General features: G+C 36.7%; 2 protein-coding genes across 5 annotated transcripts in view; one reads left to right on the top strand and one right to left on the bottom strand.

Annotated features, from left to right (window-relative positions):
- Positions 1–12,168: 12,168 nt before the first annotated feature.
- GORAB (golgin, RAB6 interacting) lies at positions 12,169–17,483 on the bottom strand. 4 transcript variants are annotated; one of them, XM_058177359.1, is made up of 5 exons: positions 17,340–17,482; positions 15,499–15,757; positions 14,599–14,700; positions 13,499–13,639; positions 12,169–12,674 (listed from the first exon to the last, which is right to left on the bottom strand). In XM_058177359.1, the coding sequence occupies exons 1-5, from the start codon at positions 17,401–17,403 to the stop codon at positions 12,317–12,319; spliced, it is 924 nt and encodes a 307-aa protein (XP_058033342.1). In that variant the 5' UTR covers positions 17,404–17,482; the 3' UTR covers positions 12,169–12,316. The 4 variants fall into 4 exon arrangements, with proteins under 4 accessions (XP_058033342.1, XP_058033345.1, XP_058033344.1 ...); XM_058177362.1 differs by lacking the exon at positions 17,340–17,482 and adding an exon at positions 16,739–17,324; XM_058177361.1 differs by lacking the exon at positions 13,499–13,639 and having other exon boundaries at positions 17,340–17,483.
- A 99-nt stretch (positions 17,484–17,582) lies between these two features.
- The window catches only part of KIFAP3 (kinesin associated protein 3), a 220,783-nt gene continuing 216,817 nt past the window's right edge, over positions 17,583–21,548 (top strand). The window contains exon 1 of the mRNA XM_058177337.1: positions 17,583–17,727. The gene's annotated coding sequence lies outside the window, so the exon portion shown is untranslated. The remainder of the gene's footprint in view (positions 17,728–21,548) is intronic.

The following is a 21,548-nucleotide window of genomic DNA, read 5'->3' as shown; positions in this document are numbered from 1 at the left end:
AAGGTACAAAGGGAAAAACCAGAGCAATGACAACAGGTGACCCAGTATGGGCACATAACTATAGTGAAGGCCCAGCGTGGCTAAAGGGAAAAATTATAGGAGTAACAGGCTCGAAATCATATGTAGTGGACATGGGGGATGGCCGAGTGTGGAGACGCCACATAGATCAATTACGAAAAAGAGTACACAATAATCCAGAAACCAAACAGCCAGACCCTGACTACCCAATATTTGAACCAACAGCTAACTCAACCCCGAGGCGATCGGAGGACTTAGCTGAGTATGAAGAAGTCCAGCGACGCCAACCAGCTCCTCCAGAAGACAGCAGGGACGACTCTGCCAATAATCCAGGGCCGGATGGCCCAGAGGAGAAGCTGGGAGGAACAAACAGTCCCTCCGACCAGCTCGACTCACTCCCAGAGAATGAATTGCGCAGGTCCGAAAGAGTTAGGAGACGCTCTGTCTACCTGCGTGACTACGTGGAAAAATAACATGCAAATTCTATGTAAATAGTGGTACAATGCATTCTGGGAGGGGAGGAGTGTAATGAATTTGAAATTTAGGAGGGAAATTTGGGCGGGAATATGCACATTGCTGGTTGGCTGATGCCTCAGCCAAAATAGTATTTAAAGAGGGGTTTTTGCCTGTTGGTTTTGCTGGGATCACAATAAACCAAAGAGCTGTTGTCACTTGTATCGTCTCCTGCCTCTTCATTGCCCGAACTTAACACCAGGCATCAAATTTTTCCTAAGAGGTTTAAGATAATCAAAAACAGATATCTCTTCATTTCATTAACAATGCATTTTTACCACATATTACATAATTAGCTGCTAGTTTTTGTATTTCCAAAAGAACAGCAAAAAAAATTCACCTTGTGAACAGAACACAGTAACATATACAAGAAACAATCCTAATTACTTTTCAATAATTTCTTTTCCATCAACATTTGAACTAAAATAACTTGTATACAGAATTTAAGTTACCATTATATCCCTTGCTGAAAAGCTTTTCTCTCCATTTTTACTTGAAGAAGACTGTAATCTGAAAGTTTGCATTTCATATTTTGATTTTTATTACAAAATGTTATTGTATTGGACCAATTCAGCAATGGACTCAAGATCTTAGTAATTATTTATTACATATCTTAACACCAGCTACTTGCCTGGATGATTCCTTCTTATTTCAGCTTTCAGGAATCTTATGAATGCTGCTCTACTCCACTTGTACCCACTGTGTAAACTTGGTGATTGAGAAAGGATTCAAACTTTTAGTTCAACTCCAGCTCTATGCCAAACAGAATCTGTTATAAATACTGATATATTTTAGAACCAATTTGGGGATCCAGGTTGATCTTACACCAATAGTGGTAGAAAGAATTCTTAGAAAATTGGTATCTGCCACATTTAACAACCATTTGTAAAATAATGAAAAGTAAAAAAGAAATGCATGTGTGAGAGTGTGTGTTTATTATAGGTTAAATTAATTAAAAGTCTCTAGTCTGCCATTAATGACAATGAGGAGTCTTTGTGTGGACTGTGAAACTCATCTTTAAAGGGATTACAATATTGTAAAAAAGGTAACATGGTCACCTTGCTTGCAAATTGTCACATATTTTTATCCTGGCTTACAATCAACTGTTCCTTGTTAGAATATTTTCTATATACTACCTTTTTCATTGCCTATTTTAGTAACACAAGAGATTCAAAATGGCACTCCCCCCAAAAAATCAGTGGCATTGATCCTTCCCACCAATTAATTTCCCTACAAATTAATCAACATAACTTGTAATAGAGTACACTACCTTCAGAAAGCTTCAGAATGAATAAAAGTGGCACCCTTATTAAAAATGCATCTGGTTCTTTACAGGAAATCATCTTTGCCCTCTTATTCCTTATGTTTTGATGTTTTGAAATAACATTTAGATTTTCTGTTTCTCCAGAATCATAATATTTAGCAAATTAGATTTTTCTGATGAATGACATTGCATCACATTCTTTCTCGATTCTGAGATGAGTGGGCACGTGCCATCTGATTCTTGCCAGATCTAAGGAAGGAGATGCACAACAGACCTGGAGGGGACAAGAGGGGAAGAAAAAACAGAAAGTGAATACGTCCTACCTCATCACATAGCTCTTAGTAGACCTGATCCAAGCGGCTGTGCTTTCCCCAAATTCATATACCTCCTAATGTGAACTCCATCCCTATCAAGGTCCAGTTATCAGCACTACTAGGGATAAGGGGCTCTAGGCTAAATGCTCTGGGGATATTCAGACTCTTGGGCACTTCATGATGTATCTTTCAATCCCCCTCTTTCTCCCTCCCCCCCCGCCCGCTCCACCTTTATGAAAAAAGTAGCACTGTCTAGTAACTTTTAAAAGATTTTGGAGGTAATGCAGAGCAAAATTGTAATTACCTTTGGCATTCTACTATATTTATTCTTGTGTTGAAGAAAATTGGAGAGGAAGGACACAGACGCTGTTTTACTATCAAGGGCAAAAAAGTACAGAATTAGAACTTTTCAGGTTATTATTTTGAGATCAAGGCAAATAGTGTCAGTATAAAAAATGGAATTTCTCACACAAAGTTTAAATTTTCAACATCTACTATAGAAAATAAATTAAAGTGAGAAGAAGGGTGGATGGGGATGATAGATTCATTGTTGCTTCCACCTTGTCCGTATGCTCAGGCTCCCATATATTCAATGTTCAATGTCCTATACAAAAAAAAAAAAAGGTGAAGGTGAAGGTGACAATTGTACATGTATTGTCTTAAAACTGAACTAGAAACCCAGATGAACAAACCTAAATTCTGCAATCTTTCCAATTTGTTTCTAAAGCACCCTGCTTATTACATATTTGAGATTGACCAGGTACATCAAGAGATAACATCATGAACAGGAGGGTACATTCATCATTCTGAAAACTGGAAGTTGCATCTATTCCTTCGACTCTGGACAAAGAGAAGATGCAAGATGTCCAAGCTGTGCTCCATATGGTTGCTTTTGAAGAGGAGACTGCAACCCTTCCTAATCACTTTCAGAAATTACCCATTAATTGCTTTAAAGAAGTTAGACACCTTTAGACTGGGCTGAAAATAACAGATGAGTATCTTCAATCCTTGCTGTAGAAAAATGAAGATGTACCTTTAAGAATTTAAAGTAAACAGCAAAAAGCAAGACAATGTTTTGGCTTTAGAAATTTTTAAAAAGATTAAAAGTTCAAAAAATGTTGGGAAATTAGATTTTGAATATTAAGACTTCGAAATTAATTTTTAAAAATAAATGTATTTTCATAGGAAAGAAAAACTTTTCAATATGGGATGAATAATAAGACAAGCTACTTAAAGTGGCATTAGAGACATTTTTGAGGAACTGAATCAGGATTTTGAATCAGTAATGTCAGCTGTGTTGTGTCTGGGAACAGTCTCTTCCCTGAAGATGTTGCAGAAAAAGATATGCAGCAAAGTCTATCTGAGAACAAGATGAACATGAATTTTTCACTAGACATAAAAAAAATGAATGAGTCTTTAAAAATTAAGAAGGAAATAAAAATGACAATTCCAGAAAGCAATTAGAATATCTTATTTTTGCTGGACTTACAAAGCAGGATGTTTAAAGTGTTGAAGAAATTCAAAACAAGGATCAACAATCATCTGACTGGATTGAAGAGCAAGATTGTTTTCAAATAAAAATAAGGAATACACAGTCACTTTATTTGATCAGGGTTAAAATGTGATATAATATTTGGAGTGGGTTTTTTTTATTTTGGACTTGCTGTTGTCTGGACTGGAAAATGTGTTTGTGGAAATGTGAAATGTGAAAATGTGGAAAATTTGCTTAGAGTTAACATGATGTTTTTCTTGCACCCCTTTTCTTTTCTTTTTTAGTCTAAGTGTTGTCTTTTACTATTTTAATTAAAACTGTTAATTAAATTATTTTTTTAAATAACATTAACTCTCCTGCCTTTATTTTGTCAGATTCTAGTCATTGTTATTCTAGTTGACGGAGGTTCCAGTCAAAACTGTTAAAGTGATGGTTTCCCCCCCTCCAATTTCCTGCCTTTCAGCATATCACTTCTCAGTTACCAGGTCACTGCAGTCAGAAAGGGATGGCTGTCATTTGAGGATTCTCTTTGGCATTTCTGCCCAGTTTGAAATAATATGAAATAAAGAAGCTTATTTCCTTTGATTATGAGATATGTCTACCATCTTTCATATAGAAGTTCACAAAATGGCATCTCTAGTGCTCTCTCCTATTTCTCCCCACACCAACAACTCTGTAAGATGGGCTGGACTGAGAGAGAACGAAGTAGATTGCAATTCATGAAAGTTTTTATGATAATACAGTGGAGTTGGGTCATTGTTAAGCAGGGTTGTATACTGCATGAGTCAAAAAGAGGGCTGTGAAAATATTTACAGACCCCTCACATCCTGGACATAAACTGTTTCAACTCCTACCTTCAAAACGACGCTACAGAGCACTGCACACCAGAACAACTAGACACAAGAACAGCTTATTCCCAAATGCCAGCACTCTGCTTAAACAAATAATTCCCTCAACACTGTCAAACTATTACTAAATCTGCACTACTATTAATTTTATCCTCATTCCCATCACCCATCTCCTTCCACTTATGACTGTATGACTGTAACTTTGTTGCTTGTATCCTTACGATTTATATTGATATTGTTTCCTGATTGCTTATTTGCACCCTATGACTATCATTAAGTGTTGTACCTTATGATTCTTGATGAAGGTATCTTTTCTTTTATGTGCACTGAGAGCATATGCACCAAGACAAATTTCTTGTGTGTCCAATCACACACTTGGCCAATAAAAAATTCTATTCTGTTCTGTTCTGTTCTGTTCTGTTCTGTTCTGTTCTGTTCTCTTCTGTCCTGTCCTGTTCTGTTCTTGAATCTAGGCTAAGGCCAAATACGTACTAGCCTAGGGGATCCAAATTTTAGGGGGCATGAAAATTAAAGATCCTTCTGAAAACACAATTAAAAAGTGGGGAAAAAATAATGGTATACTCTGAGCCAGCGTGCATACTCAAGGGTATTACAAACAATAGGTGCTGATGTAATTAAAATTACTTAATTTGTAATTATAATTTACTTATTTACTTATAATTTACTTGTTATAAATAGGATGAAAATGTCTGAGAAAAAAAATTATCTGGGCTGAAAATCATGAGCGTAAAGCCCAAAAAGGGCCGGGATAGCTCAGGCAGTAGAGAAGCCTGTTATTAGAACACAGAGCCTGCAATTACTGCAGGTTCGAGCCCGGCCCAAGGTTGACTCAGCCTTCCACCCTTTATAAGGTAGGTAAAATGAGGACCCAGATTGTTGGGGGGGCAATAAGTTGACTTTGTAAAAAAATATACAAATAGAATGAGACTATTGCCTTATACATTGTAAGCTGCCCTGAGTCTTCGGAGAAGGGCGGGGTATAAATGTAAACAAAAAAAAAACCCCAAATAAAATGTGACACAACAGGGTACCCTTTTGAAATTCCTAACAAAAACAGAAGGGTGTTAAGCCACAGTGGGTGCCAGGATATGACTTTGCCTAGGGCACTAAAATGAGAGAAGTTGGCCTTGTCTCTAACGTACTACTAGAGTCTTCATTGATCATACCCATTGGGTTGCTTTGCCATCAAAATAAACACTTTATTGCAATGGAAAGGATTTGTTTCTCAAGCACTCTGTTCCAAATTTTTATTTATTTATTAAACTCATTTGCCACCCATATCACCTAGAGATAACTCTGGGAGACTTACAAACATTAAAATTAATTAGGGCTTCAAGATCTAGGCTGCAAAAGGGAGATAATCACTAGATGGCAAAACAGTGTTAGATTTATCTGCATCACATATCTAAGATGGGCAGGTATATAAATTAAATTTAAAAAAAATATTTTCTACCATTTAGGTGTTATTTGAATCTTGTAGTCCCCACCGGGTATAAATTAATATAATTAGAGCTACATCAGATTTAATGAGGATGGCTTGGCAAATACATTATTTTTAATTATTTTAGTGCTTATATTTATTCCCTTTTCTTCTTTGGCTGCCATAATCAAGTAAATCCTGAATATATCTACTCTGATTCTACTTAGGTATTGGTCTGGACACTTTGGAACTTCCAGAAGATAAATGGCTGATGGCTGAAACTGCCTCTCAGTAAGGTATTGGAATAGATTGGCCTTTTTTTATGGATGCTACATGAATACAGAGGACAGTGTAGTGATGTCCACAAGGTATGGTCAAAAAGTTAAGATGGTGGCCACAATGGTGTGATTGAAGTTTCTCCTCTTTTTTATGGACACATAAATTGCACAGAGATTAAATTGCATGGCTGTGCCCGCCTATGTGGCTTTTTATAATCATACTCTGCAGATACTTTGGGGACAATGTATCAGGTACAGATCAAGAACATGTAAGATTCTAACAGAGTCTCCACTTTAGGTTCAGCTTTTCATTTATTAGGGGTGAGCAGCAGAGCTATTTCAGAGCAAGAATATAGTAAGTCGCCACAGCTGCAAAGAATCAACTGATATGCACTTATTGATATTGTGTATAATACATAGTTAAGCATTTCCATGCTATATATATCCACTGTTCCCTGATATTTTTATTCTATCCATTTAAAACAGGGTTCCCCAAAAATAGTCAATATTGACCCCCAAAGGTCAATGGGACTATTCAAGGGGTCATTGTTATTATTCTTAAATCTGGTTACATACAGTCAGCCAGATGCTTGGTATTTTTATCCACTTGGAATAGAGTGATGTTATTGTGTCATGGTGTTCCTGATGTTGAGGAGCTTCTCGAGCTGATGCTTCTCGAGCTGATGCTTCTCGAGCTGGTGTCTTCGAAGTCGAAGACACCAGCCTGAAGATGATGAGTGAGACCTTGTCAAAAGTTGCCAAGATTCTCTCAACCTTATACGGGAAAAGACCCGAAAATGCCAAGACCTACATACCTATACCCGTGAAAACCTACAAATATATATATATATTTGTATATATATATATAAATATATATATATATATATATATATATATATATATATATATATATATATATATATATATATATATATATATATATATATATATATATATATATATATATATATATATATATATATATATATATATATATATATATATATATATATATATATATATATATATATATACATATATATATATACATGTACATATATTTCTGAGGTTTTCACGGGTGTTTGTATGTAGGTCTTTGGTTATTTGGGTTTCTCCCGTGTAAAATTGGAAGTGTCTTGGCGGCGTTTAGTCTCATTCATCATCTTCAGGCTTCAGCCGTGCTTCTGGGAGCAAAACCTTGGGAGCAAAACCTCTGGGAGCAAGACCTTGCTCCCAGAAGCACGGTTGAAGCCTGAAGATGACGAATGAGACTTCAAAAACGTCGCAAAGACACTTCCAATTTTACACGGGAGAAAACCCGAACAACTAAAGACCTATATATATATATATATATGTTTTCTGAGGTTTAGGTGTTTGTATGTAGGTCTTTGGTTATTTGGGTTTCTCCCGTGTAAAATTGGAAGTGTCTTGGCGGCGTTTCAACCAAGTCTCATTCTGAAGCCTGAAGATGACGAATGAGACTTCACGAAACGCCGCCAAGACACTTCCAATTTTGCGGAGAAAACCGAATAACCAAAGACCTACATATATATATATATATATATATATATATATATATATATATATATATATATATATATATATATATATATATATATATATATATATGTATATATATATATATATATATATATGTATGTATGTATATTTTTTCTGAGGTTTTTGCGGGTGTTTGTATGTAGGTCTTTGGTTTTCGGGTTTGTCCCGTGTAAAATTGGAAGTGTCTTGTGATGCTTTCAGTCTCATTCATCATCTTCAGGCTTCAGTTGCTTCTGGGAGCAGTGTGTGATCGCAGCTGTTTCTTCCTTTAACTGCTAGTGGGGTTTGAACTGATGGGGTGGGAGTTTGGCTGTGCTCTGATTGGATGGGGTTTTTTTTGTGCTCTGATTGGCTGGGGGTGTGTCCTGTTTGGGTGGGGGCTTGGTTGTGCTCAGATTAGTCTTCCAATTTTACAGATTAGTCTTCCAATTTTTCAAATCCCCCTGCAACTCAGACTAATCTGAGCACAACCAAACTCCCACCAAAACAGGACACACCCCCAGCCAATCAGAGCACAAAAAAACCCCATCCAATCAGAGCACAGCCAAGCTCTCATCCAATCAGTTCAAACCCCCACTAGCAGTTAAAAAGGAAGAAACAACTGCAATCACACAGTGCTCCCAGAAGCACGAAGCTGAAGCCTGAAGATGATGAATGAGACTTCGTCGAAACGTCGCAAAGACACTTCCAATTTTACGCGGGAGAAAACCCGAATAACCAAAGACCTACATGTGTGTGTGTGTGTGTGTATGAATATGTATATATGTGTGTGTATATATATGTATATGTGCGTGTGTGTGTATATATATATATAATATTCCTTTTTATTTATTATAATTAAGATAGCTTGACCAGGTATTTTGAATATTAATTAAGATATAATACTAATCTTTTTTCCATGGATTTACTATTTACTATTCTCTAGATCAGATGATGAGAGTTATAAATTGATGCTAAAGTAAAAGAACATATTCATTTAATAGAACTTTGGAAAAGATGTGGGTTTTACAAAACCAAGAATGAATAAGAACAAATTTTAAGTGAAAATAAATATCCATTGAGAAAGGAATTACAAAAAAACTCCTTAATGATTAATGTATATCTAACAGGGGAGATACCATAAAATATTTGCTTATTTGTAAAACTTCTATCTCACTTGTCATAGTAAAAATTATCTCCAAACCTATGGAAGATACACTGTGACAGACAGAAAAAAGTGCCAAATTAGAATAGAATAGAATAGAATTTTTATTGGCCAAGTGTGATTGGACACACAAGGAATTTGTCTTGGTGCATATGCTCTCAGTGTACATAAAAAAAAATACCTTCATCAAGGTACAACACTTAATGATGGTCATAGGCTACAAATAAGCAATCAGGAAACAATCAATATCAATATAAATCATAAGGATTTATGATTTGCATATGTTGCATAGCCAGCATTTAGTAGAAACAAGTACTAAAATGCAAGCCATCAGTCACTGACACGGTTGGTGTACCTGCACCTCCATTCATAGAAAACCTAGTGGGTCCATGTTGATTGCAAGCAAAGAAAGGGTACATGTAAAGCAGAGGTTTCTGCATTTATTTATTAAATCTATATGCCACCCATCTTACTATTCCAAGTAACTCTGGGCAGCTTACAATAGAATAAAAACTTAGATACGAAAACATTAAAATTTTATAATTAATACTGTCAACAATTAAGTCACAGGTTAAAACGAAGAGTATGGTTTGTTTTTCATTCAATCATCCACCTCAAGTTAGCATGTCCCCATTGGGGATCCAAATGATCCCGCAGAGACACGTTTTAAGGTTTTTCCAGAAGTCCAAAGGGTGAAGTCGGATCTACCTCGGGAGGCAAGATATTCCAGTGGGCAGGGGCTTGGCCAGGAAGGCTCTTTCTTTTTATCCTGTGAAGTGAAATTCTTTGGCTGATAGCATCTGAAGAAGGCCCTTTTTGCCAATGCGAGTAGGGCAGGCCAGTCACATTGGGATGAGATGATGCCTCGGGTAACCTACTCTCATGCCATGAAGGACTTTAAAGTCTTGAATTGGACCCGGAAGCAAATTTGAAGCAATGCAGTTCACATAACAGCAGTGTTATATGTACTACTACAGAAGTTTCCTGAATTGTCTGCACCACTGCATTCTGTACCGTCTGTAATTTCCAAATACTCTTCAAGGGTAGCCCCAATGTAGAGCGCATTGCAGAAATCCAACTGAGTGACTGAGCACGGGGCCTCACAATCCAGGAAAGGACATAGTTGTGAAGAATCCAGTTATATAGCAAAATATTCACATCCTTCCATGTTTTTTTTTAAAAAAGCACCTGTATGATGTGGTGTGCTTACTCTTTGTCTTACCTATGTCTAGGTAACACCACTGCTATGTAAGTTGAACTTGCTCCTAGAAGGCTTCAGGTGCAATTCTAAAGGCTGGTTGCCATCTTTAAAGCCTTACATTGTGGGGCCAGTTTACTTGCGGGACTTCTGCCCTTGTTTTTTGTCTGTTCCACTAGATCTGCTAAGGTGGGCAATGCTACCTCAGGAAGCCTGCCTTCTCTTCCTTGGCCACTGCCTTATGGAAAAGCTCAACCTTCAAGATCTGGCATTTTCTCAAGGCCAGGATGTTAATGGAGCCGTGTGGATATGTTGATAAAAGTCTATTTATGGGTGTTTTTTTAATTGATTTGTGTATTCTATTTTTTGTCCCCCCCCAAAAAAAGTGGAGGGGCTATATGAGGATGTAATTTCTTAGTTTCAGAATCTTTTTTTGTGCTCCATCTCTATCAACACTTAATGCACATAGTACTTATATCTTCATTAAATAACTGAATGCAGAGGCAAGGGTGCATTTATTTGATACGGAAAGATTTTAACGGCCTATGTTTTATTCATTTAAAACTATCTAGAATGCAAAGTAACTGCTGTTGAAACCTGTAGTCTTTTTTCTTGCTTTGCTGAAAAGATTAAGAAACATTACTCACATTCTGAGCTAAGTGAAGAGCATTTAATTTATATTCATCCCTGGATCCTGCTGTTTTGTACCTTAAATATCAGTGTGACCCAGACATTTAGGGGAAAACACACACTTTAATAATATTTATGACAGATTCTTTGGTCCTAGTACAACTTCGGAGTGACTCTTCTTTGGCACTGCCACTTTTTTCTGGGCCATAAGAACATTCATCTACTTTTCATAGTTTACTACAGTACAAATAAAAGAAACAAGTTTGTCAAAAATGATGTGCTATCAAATAATCTTTCTCGTCCCCAAAAGCATTATCTGCCTTCATGCCAAACAGCTTGCCTTCTTTAGTTTCTCTGGTGACACTCTAGCATATAAGTAAGTTTGATCTATCAAATACCCATCTAATACCAAGTTAGTCGGTAGACCATGATATGTTGTGACTTTTTCACTTTAGAAATAAACAGGCAACAACTGCAATGGCTCTTAACTGCAATGGCTCTTAACATGAATTAATTTGTTTTAGGGCTAGGCTACGGCTGGGCATAAAGAAGCTACAGGTAATATGAAAAATGCTGTACTGTATTTGGTTTTACAATTATTAATCACAACATTTTCATTTTTAAAAACAGGAAAATTAACAATTTTCTATGAAATCATTTTATTTTAGTGCATGTGATAAAGTCTTTGATTTAACTCTGAAGTCCAATAATTGCATAACATGGCAATACAAGAAAAACTAAAAATGGGAATATTTTTATTGAAATTTGGCATGTGCTGATTATGCATGTTAAGCACAAAGGATTAGTGTTCAACAATACATGAATGGTCGAGAAACATGCAAAGACGAATAAAATAAAAAGGTGAAATAATGAAATCACCAGAGAATCTTGAGAATCCAAATATGAGTTTAAAAGTGTTTTGTTTCTTATTTACTGAATGTTTATTTATACTTTAATCAATATATTTAAAATATTGGAAGGTTATTTCCCCTTTCATTGCTCAGTAATTAGGTTTAGTCCAGAAACATATTTAATTTATTAACGGCCCAACCATTATTTTTTTTTACAGAATCACTAAAAATATTTGGCAGTTGGACAAATCAGATTTTCTTCTGATTTGCTCAGCCATGTCCTTTTATATTCATTTATGAGCACTGAAAAATGAGTTACTTAACAGAGTGTATAATGTAGGATTAGTGTGCCAATAATGTAGGATTTAGTGAGAATTTCATGTAAGATATACGTAACTCCTACTGGCATGGTGTTTTGAACTTTAAATATTATGTAGATAACATTACCCTTTCCCTTTCACAAGGGATCACATGCAGGTTTCTCAGTGAAAAGGAAGAGGGTAGACATGGAAGACATCATTTGTATATAATACTCATGCATATGCGCACACGCACGCACACACGCACACACACACACACAGATGTACACTGATAATAATAGAGACTAGAAAACTGCACAAATTCAGAGGCTTATTATTATTATATGCCGGTGCTTCTTAATACTCAAATATCAAAAATAATGTTATTGGACATGTTCTGGATGAATCAAAATTTCTTTCAGAAACAGAGTTCGCTGTGTGACTTTGGTCATCTTTATGGGAACTTTTAAGCTGCTCCATTAACGTTTCTAAGGTTTTCATTTTCATGTCCTTTACTCAAAGTCTGAGAATCAGTATACTCCGCATCAACCTGAGCAAGCTTTTGTATCTCAATCTCTTGCCTTCTAGCTTCTGTTTCCTGCTGTTGCAACATTTGCTCTATTTCAATCTCCAGTTCCAGGTTCTCTTCATCAGCTTCTACTTCCAGTTCTTTCATCAACTCCTCCAATTTCTTTGCCTTTCGGAGTTCATTTTGCTGTATGATTGTGCTCAAGTGTTCTGCAAGTTGTTCTTTAACTTCTGTTTTCTTTTGGAGATCCAGTTTTGCACCCACATATTCTGATTCTGCTTTATCATAACGCTTCCTGGAAAAAATAATTTAATTATGTTTAATTTTATAGTATTTTAGCAGGGGTTATTCTAACAAGGTGGTAAAAAGGCTTTCATCAAGTTAACAGTAAACCTAACAGAGAAAAAGTCAGTAGTAGCAGGGATGGGATAAGTGGGGTTTCCACTGAGCTTCAGTAGAAGACTTGCACTTTTAAAAGTCTGACATCCTTTCAGCCACTCTCAGTTAAAAAAAACCCTGAATGGCTACTGAGATGTAGAACGTGCTAGCAAGGGCAGAATTTTGTATTGGTATTGCTGCAATTGACATATTCCATTTCTTATTTGCTTGCTCTTGGCTCTTACTGGAAGCCAATTTTTTTTTAAAATTGGCAGTTAACATATTACTAATTAAGACATAAAAACCTAAAGATATTTGAAATTAGTCATATTTCAGTACTACAATTATCAGAGAATAACTGAAATATTTCATCATCTATTGAATGATTTAAAAAGTCCCAATTTCAACCATAATGCAAACAAATTAGACCTGTGACCAACACAGCTGCTTTCTTCAATTTTGTTTAGCTTTTCATTGGACAGTGATGCATTATGTCATTTTTTTCAAACTGCTTGTGCCCACAGGGTATATTAGCAAAATGTAACAAAGGGCAGAGCTAACGAGCATTGCAGCAGGAAATAAATTTGAAGATAATGAAAATAGATGCTGATGATTTTTTTTTGTAAGAAAATACTGTAATTTACGGTAGAAAATCAAATAATACCATTGTTAGAAGAAATACCACTGTTAGGAAGAAAAATACTAGTAAGTTGACATTATTCCTCAATTTTTAGTCCTTACCGAGCACATGAATATTCCAAGCTTGCCTGGTCAATCCTATTTCTCAGGATCCCAATATCAGCAGATACCATGTCATCTAAAGCTTGGAGCTGCTTTTGAATCCGCTTTAATTTAACTGTTTCAGCCTGAGTTCTTTTAGATCTGGGGAAGAAACAAGTAAATGCATTTGACCTGTATTTATAAGCTACTATGCTTTTCAATAGAAGATACAGTTGCCTGATAAAGCCAATCAAAAATTTTATTTGTTCTTTTATAGTAAATTACAAAAGCGGATTCTATTTTCCAGAGAGGGAAGAGAGATTCCCAAGAAACTCTATAATTCTTTTTTCCTAAAAGCTTGAGTTTATAGGAAAACATTTTAAAAAATAAAAATTGTGCTTAAAATAGACATCAGTTTTAAAAGTTTCATATTCCCTGACAAATCATATGCTTGCTTCTAACAAATCAATTTAAAATATGAGAAAAGCTTTACTATAAGCATCTGAAATTCAAAATTGCCTTTATCATGCTTGACACCACAGCGCTCACTAAACAGCTTCCATTTATGCTGTATCATTCTCCTGAAAAGATGTATGTTACTTTCAAGAGATTTTTTTTTTAAATGTACTCAAGGCCACATATCCATTTGCAAGAAGAGCAGCTAGCAATTTTCAATCTGGATTTTCTAAGGATAACTTTGAGAAAGGAAACCTGAGGCATTTTAGATGTTTTGAATTAGAACTCATGCTATCATTTGCCATTGCCTACACTGGTTAGGACTCACGGTAAAAATCTCAAGATACATGAACAAAAACAGTTTGATGGCCCCTTATGAAACTAATGAATGAAATGAAACTTATGAAACTAATATCTTCAAATGTCTTTATCTGATTTACATCCTATTTGAATGTAACTAACTATTCAGGCAGCTAACTTTCTAAAAAAATATAAAAATAGTTACACAGTAACTTAAAATTAAGACTATTCAAATAAAACCTTGACAAGACTTTTATTTTCTATTATATTTAAAGAAGGGCTGCAAAATAGAATGAAGTGAACTTGATTAACTAATATATGACACAAAATGTGCACTGTGTTTTTCCAGCTATAAGACACCACACCTTTCAGCAATTGCTTTAGCAAGGAAAGCCTTCTTGCGTTTATTTTTTTCTTCCATCAGTTTCTGCTCTTGTTGAAGGATTTCCCACCGAGATTTCTCCTGCCTGAACAATAACAAAATAAAAGAATCAATAAATAATTCTATTTCTTTTTGTCTCTTATTTGTCAAATTTATATGGCCACCTATCTCACAAGAAACTCTGGGCAAAACACAGCAAATTTCTTAAATTAGTCTTTGTAATAAATAACTATGTATCTAATATTTTTTCAACATTTGAAAATTCCAAGAAACTTTTCCAATCCAATGTTGGATTCAAAGTCAGGTCTCTTAGACATACTTCAGATCTCAGTTATCCTCCCTAAGGATTCCTGAATTCCTCAAGGCTACATGATGAAGTAGTATCTTAATATATAGATGAGAGAAAGGAGAAGTGTTACAAGATCCAATAGACAGAAAATCTATAATTACACATATTAGGGCCCTCAGAGTAATCTTAAACAGAAGTAGCACATAGCTTCATACTTCTGAATATGATTTCCTTGAACTTCTATCAATATCAACTCTGCAAATGAGGAGGGGCCTTCGAAGGTCAAATTAAAACCACAGGAAGGGTCATTTACAGCAATCACAGAATAATTATTCCTAGTTGACGAAGTCTGACTAGTTAATTATGACTTTACAGAGGCAGATGGCCTGACATTACAGAAAACATACAATTGATCAGGTTTTACACTGTAGACAAAACATTCCAAAACAAAAAGAAAAAGTTTAGAAAGTTCTTGTTACCCAATACCCTAAAATAATTGAAAAAAATATGTGCATGTCAGTTTATTATACAGATCTCCAATTAACTGTATCAGGGATGGTAAAATTCTTGCAACATTATCACAGACTTACTAACAATTCCATTTTCTTTTTCACAAGTTGATGACTTGTTGCTGCAGTTGGGTCACTATTACAAGACTTTTTAAGTCCAACTTCCACCTGTTGATTTCTGGGCTCCTGTTCCTCAGCCTTCTCCAGAGGTGACAATGCTGCTCCATCTGGCAATTCCAATATTTCTTCTATCTTCTGAGGCATCTTTTTCTGCTGTAAACATTGGCGACTTTTGTTTACTGAAGGCCTTTGATTCTGTTGTTTGGGCAGGGGTCCTGGCGGATCTAAATAGCACAAACAGGTAGATGTTGGTTTTACATAGCTGAAAAATATCACTTCTGCCAAGGAAGCAAATAACAGAAAACATGTGAGATCATATGTCCTGAGTTTAGCTCTCATAAAAATTATTTAATGTATTTTAAGTTGCCATGGCATTAACTGATATTTAAAAGTTATAAGCAAACTATTGGCACAAAGTATTAAAAAATACATATCTGCAGCTCCTGCTAATATTACAAGTAAATACATAGACCTAATTTGCAATATATGGTAAACTTTCTTTAAGCCCAACAGTTCTTTGTTGCCATACTTTCATATATCTATGAGAAGAGGCTATTTCTACACAAATAGCAGAACTTTTTCATTTTTATTTTGGAATTGTTTTTTGAACAGCATCATGGCAACAGTTTTTCTTTTTAAATTAGTGTCAATAAAGAACATGAATCAGGGATTGGTCCTCTGCATCTTCACTCCCCACCTCTGCCCAAATAACAATACCAGTATTTTCCCCTGAACATTAGCCACACGAATTCAGGCTGATGTAAATTGGAGTCAAAAACCATGCAGCGGCTAACAAGTTCTCTATTTTACCACTTTCCTTTGGGGAAAAAAGAATCATTATATTCTTTGGTGTTTTTTTTAGGAAAACTGTTGCTTCACTAAGATTAAGATTGGCAGATGATGGAAAAATCTGCAAGGTTCCAGAGACTTTCAAACTCTGGTTTCTTAAATTGGGTTTGGTCTGGGAGATTATTTAGGCCTTGGGAGTAAATAGTTGCTAAGGTGTCCAGTTCTACTCTGCCAAGGCACTTTCTTTCAAGCTCATTCTCATCCATAAATCCCCTCCCACTCTGAGAATTTTGAGGATCTGGTAGGGAAAAATATATATTCTAAGGTACCTGTTTCCTTGTATAAAGTTTTACAAACTATGCAAGAGAATAATTCTCCCTATGACATTTATTTACGGTATTAGATTTATACCCCACCTTTATTCTGAAGTCAAAGCAACACAAACGGTGCACACTCTCCTATTTTCTCCACAACTCATAAAGTGAGATGGGCTGAGAGTACAATCGGCCCAAAGGAATCCAGCTCCTGTACCTAAAGGAGGACTAGCATTTATGGCCTCTTGGTTTCTAGTGCAGCATCTTAACCAAATCACTCTCGGTTTGGGCTGAATCTTTCAACGATCTATTTTTACATTCATTAAGGAGGGGGGGGGCGCGCAATGGTCTTTTCTTAATCCGAAAATTTGCAAATAATGCCCGCTCCCCTGCGGCAGATAAATCCAGAAATCTTCTAATTCATCTTTGCTTTCTCTACCTATCGCCCGACGCATTTTCTTAGAGAAAGCCCCTCTGAAATTAAGGGGGTCTTACTCCCATTCTGACAGACCACTGGAGCCTACGCGCCTCGCGCGTCCCCCCCACCCCCCACCCCGGGGAGATGACGGCAGAGGAGAGGAACCGAGGAACTGCTTTGGAATCCTGGAATCGCAGCTGGTCCGGTCTCCGCCAATCCAAGCAGCCCACGCCACTGCTCCCTTCCACCAGTGCTGCTGCTAACATCTTTCCTCGCTGGGGTTACCTTTGCGATGCCCCTGAAACTGCCGAAGCTCCTGCTCCGAGAATCCGGGCCAGCCCCCTGCCATAGTGCCTCCTCCTAGCCCACTCCGCCTTCCGCTGCCACGTCTCCAAAACCCGCCCCGTGTCTTTGGAAAATCCGGCCTTCCTTGAGGCCTCGCGCGGTTTGCTGAGCGTATATACATGTGCAGCCATGGAAACGAAAAGCGTCTCTACTTAGCGGCCTCGCGTGGCTTGGGTGCGGGCCTTATATTCGCTGCTCATCTCCGAGGCAGCGATTTCGGTCACCGAACGGGAGCGCTCGAGTCGGCAACGGATAGCCACTGTTTGCCGCGCGCCGCAGTATCTGATTGCGCGGCGGTGGAGCGCAACCCCGTGGCTTCTAAACTCTGGTTGGTGATGCTAGTTTGTGAGTTTGCAAGTACGGAGATAAAGAGGGCTCGGGAGCATGCTTACGCGGCACAATTTTTCTCGGTTCACAGAATACACAGAATACACTGAATTGTCCACACCTGCTTTCCTCCAGTTTCATTGTTACCAATGCCACTAGTAGTTGGGAGCTCAGTGTGTCACGTGAAGGTAAATCCTTGTCTGAAAGAAGAAACGTCCCTGGATCGAAGAAGGATTTTAAATACAGAAACCCTTTGGGAAGCTGAGGGACTGATGTGTAAAATGGTTAGGCGGGAAAAGTCCCACCGAGGTCTGCTGTACGAAGCACCAAGCACTGAGGTGCCATAAAGAAAAATAGAGGCTATGACAGGTGCACTACTGGTCTGCAGCTGGAAGCCTTGCAATGTTATGCTGCAAAATGCCATTTGGGCTGAACTTCACCAGCTTCCATAATTACTGAGCCGTGGTGGCACAGTGCAATACTGCAAGCTACTACTGCTGCTTGCCAGCTGCCAGCAGTTTGGCAGATCGAATCTCACCAGGCTCAAAATTGTCTCAGTCTTCCATCCTTCCGAGATCGGTAAAATGAGGGCCCAGATTGTTGGAGGCAATATGCTGACTCTGTAAACAGCTTAGAAAGGGCTGTACAGCACTATGAGTCTAGTCTAAGTGCTACTGCTACTATTATGCAATAAAATATTGTGCATTAAAATAGCGAGGCACAGTTTGTTGGCATCAAGGATAGAACTTTCGAAGATGCTGCATTATTTTACCTCAGGTTTAGTGTAATTTCTGAGCTAACTAATTATAAAATAGATGCCAATAACACATTTGTTTTGAATGTCTCTGATATTTATGGCAAAAATGTTTTTGCAGGTCCTAATTTCTCTTTGCCTCTGAGATTTTGTGTTTTAATCCAGCCACATTATAAGCCTTGGTGCTATTTCTACTCTTCCTGAACAGCTTGTTAATTATCTTTTAATCTGGGATGATGGTGATTGTGATTTATTTTTCATATCATGTTGTCAATGTCCTGATTGTGAATGGATTTGGATTTCTTGATAGACTTCTGAAGTTTTGACGCTTCTAGTGGACTGTATTCAGTCTGATCTGTCTGTGACTGGTCATGAATTCTTTTGAAAGTATACACTCCCAGTGCTACAGCTCATAATGTCATTAGAATGTGGAAGCTCCTTCATTGCTTCAAGGTCAGGATCTATGAAGGGGACATCAAAGTAGAGGTAATTTATTTCTAAAGGTACAGCTCTTTGAACATTTACTGGAAGCAATCATCTCAGAGCATAGGTGGATTTATTTTGAAGGAGATACACATGATGAGGTGCAAGATAGCTAGTGAAATATACTGCAGGTCCATACAATTACGACTTCTAGATAGCAATGCAAAACTATAAATACTTGTGTGTTTAGCCTGATTCTGAAATGCACGTACTCAGAAGTAAGTCTGACTTAGATGGCTTCAGTCCTGTGAACCTTCAAATTTCCCTCCCTCCCTCTCTCATCAATATGCACAAGATCAAGCTGTTATAATAATCCAGCAGGCTACAGCATAACTAATACTGCTTATGCTGCAATGTGGATCTTAATCATATGCCATCATGCCCTTCACAGTTCCACACTTGTCAGATCTGTAAAGGATTAACAGAGGCTCTAAAGTTCTGCCATTTCAGAGACCTTTGAGGAATATTCATAACTGAATGACCATGTATAATCCCTGAGATTTATCTCTGAAACATTTTAACAGCTTCTGCATGACTAACACAACCCATATGTGCATTCATAGTACTTATCCTCAACAGAGAAAGAAGGTTCTGGCAGTCACACTCAATATCCTAATTACATGGTGGATATATGTTTACTTGGAAATAAGGCCAATTGATTGCTTAGAATTGTAGGTTTTCAGCCTATACAATATGTGTCTACTTAGAAAAACAGTCTGTTTATACTTTGTGGGGTTTTACTGTCAGATGAGTACAGTCTCAAAATGATTTGACTGTTCCTGTTTCTAATTATTTATCTGCAGATTATATTGACAGTTGATTGAGTAATACTGATCCTGTCCTAAAATAACAATGTAAAGCTCACACTGTGTAGTGCTAGGTTTATTGCTTGTTTTTCTATTAATTTTCTGGGATAGTTTATGATCTGTAGGAGCTGATGCAGTTTAGTATGTGTGACCTGAGAAACTTCAACTGTAGATTTGTTCACTTGCATGTGGTAAAGAAATGTTGTATTTGACATATTATTGCATTCCAACTTGTCTTTAAATGGTGAGGGACAAAGACAATGGTTCAGCAACAATTAAAGAGCCTCCTTCTCCTATTTCTGTTATTGTTCAGCTATTTCTGATTATTCTGACTTGATAATTTACCAGCATTGTCTATCAGTAACTGTTTCTTTGAGTTCATGTATTTCATGTAATATATTTGCACCTGCTGTTCTATTGGCCTCTTTCTTTAATTGCCTTTGATTTTATCTTGGATCAGGATTTTCTTCAATGGCTTTTGCGTTCTTATTAAATATCCAAATATTGAAGCTTTATTAGTGCTTTCAGTAAGTACTCTGGTTTTGTTTTATCTTATATACAATGATTTGTTGTCCTTATAGTCCAAGATATTCTCCACATTTAATTCAAAGACCTCAGATTTCCTTTGTTCAGCTTTTCTGACAGTCCATATGGTTAAAACTAGGAAACCATGGTTATTGCCCTAGACAATATATACCTTCATTGTCAGTGTGATACCTCTCTGTATGTTGTTTAGGTTTATCCAAGTAGCAGATGTTTCTTTATTTTAAGGCTGCCTGTGAATGTGTGAACCTAGGAAGTTAAAGATCTTACTATAATCATTTTCTTCATCTATTTTCACTGGATTTGCATTGCCTTTTCGTGTAACCTTAGTCGTTGAGTTTTTAAATGCTAAGCAGCAGATTGCTTTTGCATTCTCTTATTGTGGCTTTAAAGACATTTGTGAAATCTTCATCATTTCTAGTCATCAAAGTGAAATCTCTTACTTGATGTTGCTGATCTTTATTTCATTTTTTAAAATTTCTATTTTGCCTAATTTAGCCTGTCTTATGGTATGTCCAGTGAATTCGTTATTGAGGTACTTTTCCCCCAGTTTAGTTGCTATACATTTTATTTTAACGATTACTATCTTGTTTACATATAAATTCTTCAGTCTGGCACAGTCATGTATCTAAACGTGCTGTGATTTACATATTTGAATGTAATATGTAAATTACATATTTAATATGTAATTTGATTACATATTGATTAATCAAGAAATAGAAATAGGTGTCCTTTTGAAATTCCCTTTTCCATTATCCATTAGAAGTTAACAGTGGGATCTCAGGTGCCTCTTTCTCTTCTAAAGTTAACTTTCATGGACTTGCTATACATTTCATGCAGAGGTTATGATGCTTGGCAGCCTCACTCATGTGGCTCTATTGTAGCTCTATGCATTCTGTAGGTGTACAAGGCACAGGTTTTATTTCCTTTCATCATGTTAATTTCATCACAAAGGAATGTTGTGTACTGGGTTATTACTGTTATCGGATTAAGCATGACTGTGATTATGTATTGCTACTCAGTTACCTTGGCTAGAGCATATCTCTTGTAATTCTTACAGAGTCAATGGTGTTTAGTTCTTCTAAAAGTTTCAGTAAATCAAGCAGAAGAATAATCGATTGTGTAGAGAATCAGTGATAAATTAGGATTGGGGAGAGGCTTCTCAAGCTACAGTAAAAATAAGCAAGCAAAAGAAGAATTTACTAGTTGCACTGTGAAAAGTTCCATCCTCACTGT

This window comes from Ahaetulla prasina, chromosome 3 (assembly GCF_028640845.1).
Source record: "Ahaetulla prasina isolate Xishuangbanna chromosome 3, ASM2864084v1, whole genome shotgun sequence".
Lineage (NCBI taxonomy): Eukaryota > Metazoa > Chordata > Lepidosauria > Squamata > Colubridae > Ahaetulla > Ahaetulla prasina.
This window is presented reverse-complemented; position numbering and strand designations above follow the sequence as displayed.

Coding starts and splice junctions, on each gene's coding strand:
- GORAB (XM_058177360.1), bottom strand. CDS start 15,872: ATGAGAGCTAAACTCAGGACATATGATCTCACATGTTTTCTGTTATTT. Junction 14,701..15,498: donor GTGAAAAAGAAAATGGAATT/GTTAGTAAGTCT, acceptor GTTATTGTTCAG/GCAGGAGAAATCTCGGTGGG. Junction 12,675..13,498: donor TTGGAATATTCATGTGCTCG/GTAAGGACTAAA, acceptor TATTTTTTCCAG/GAAGCGTTATGATAAAGCAG.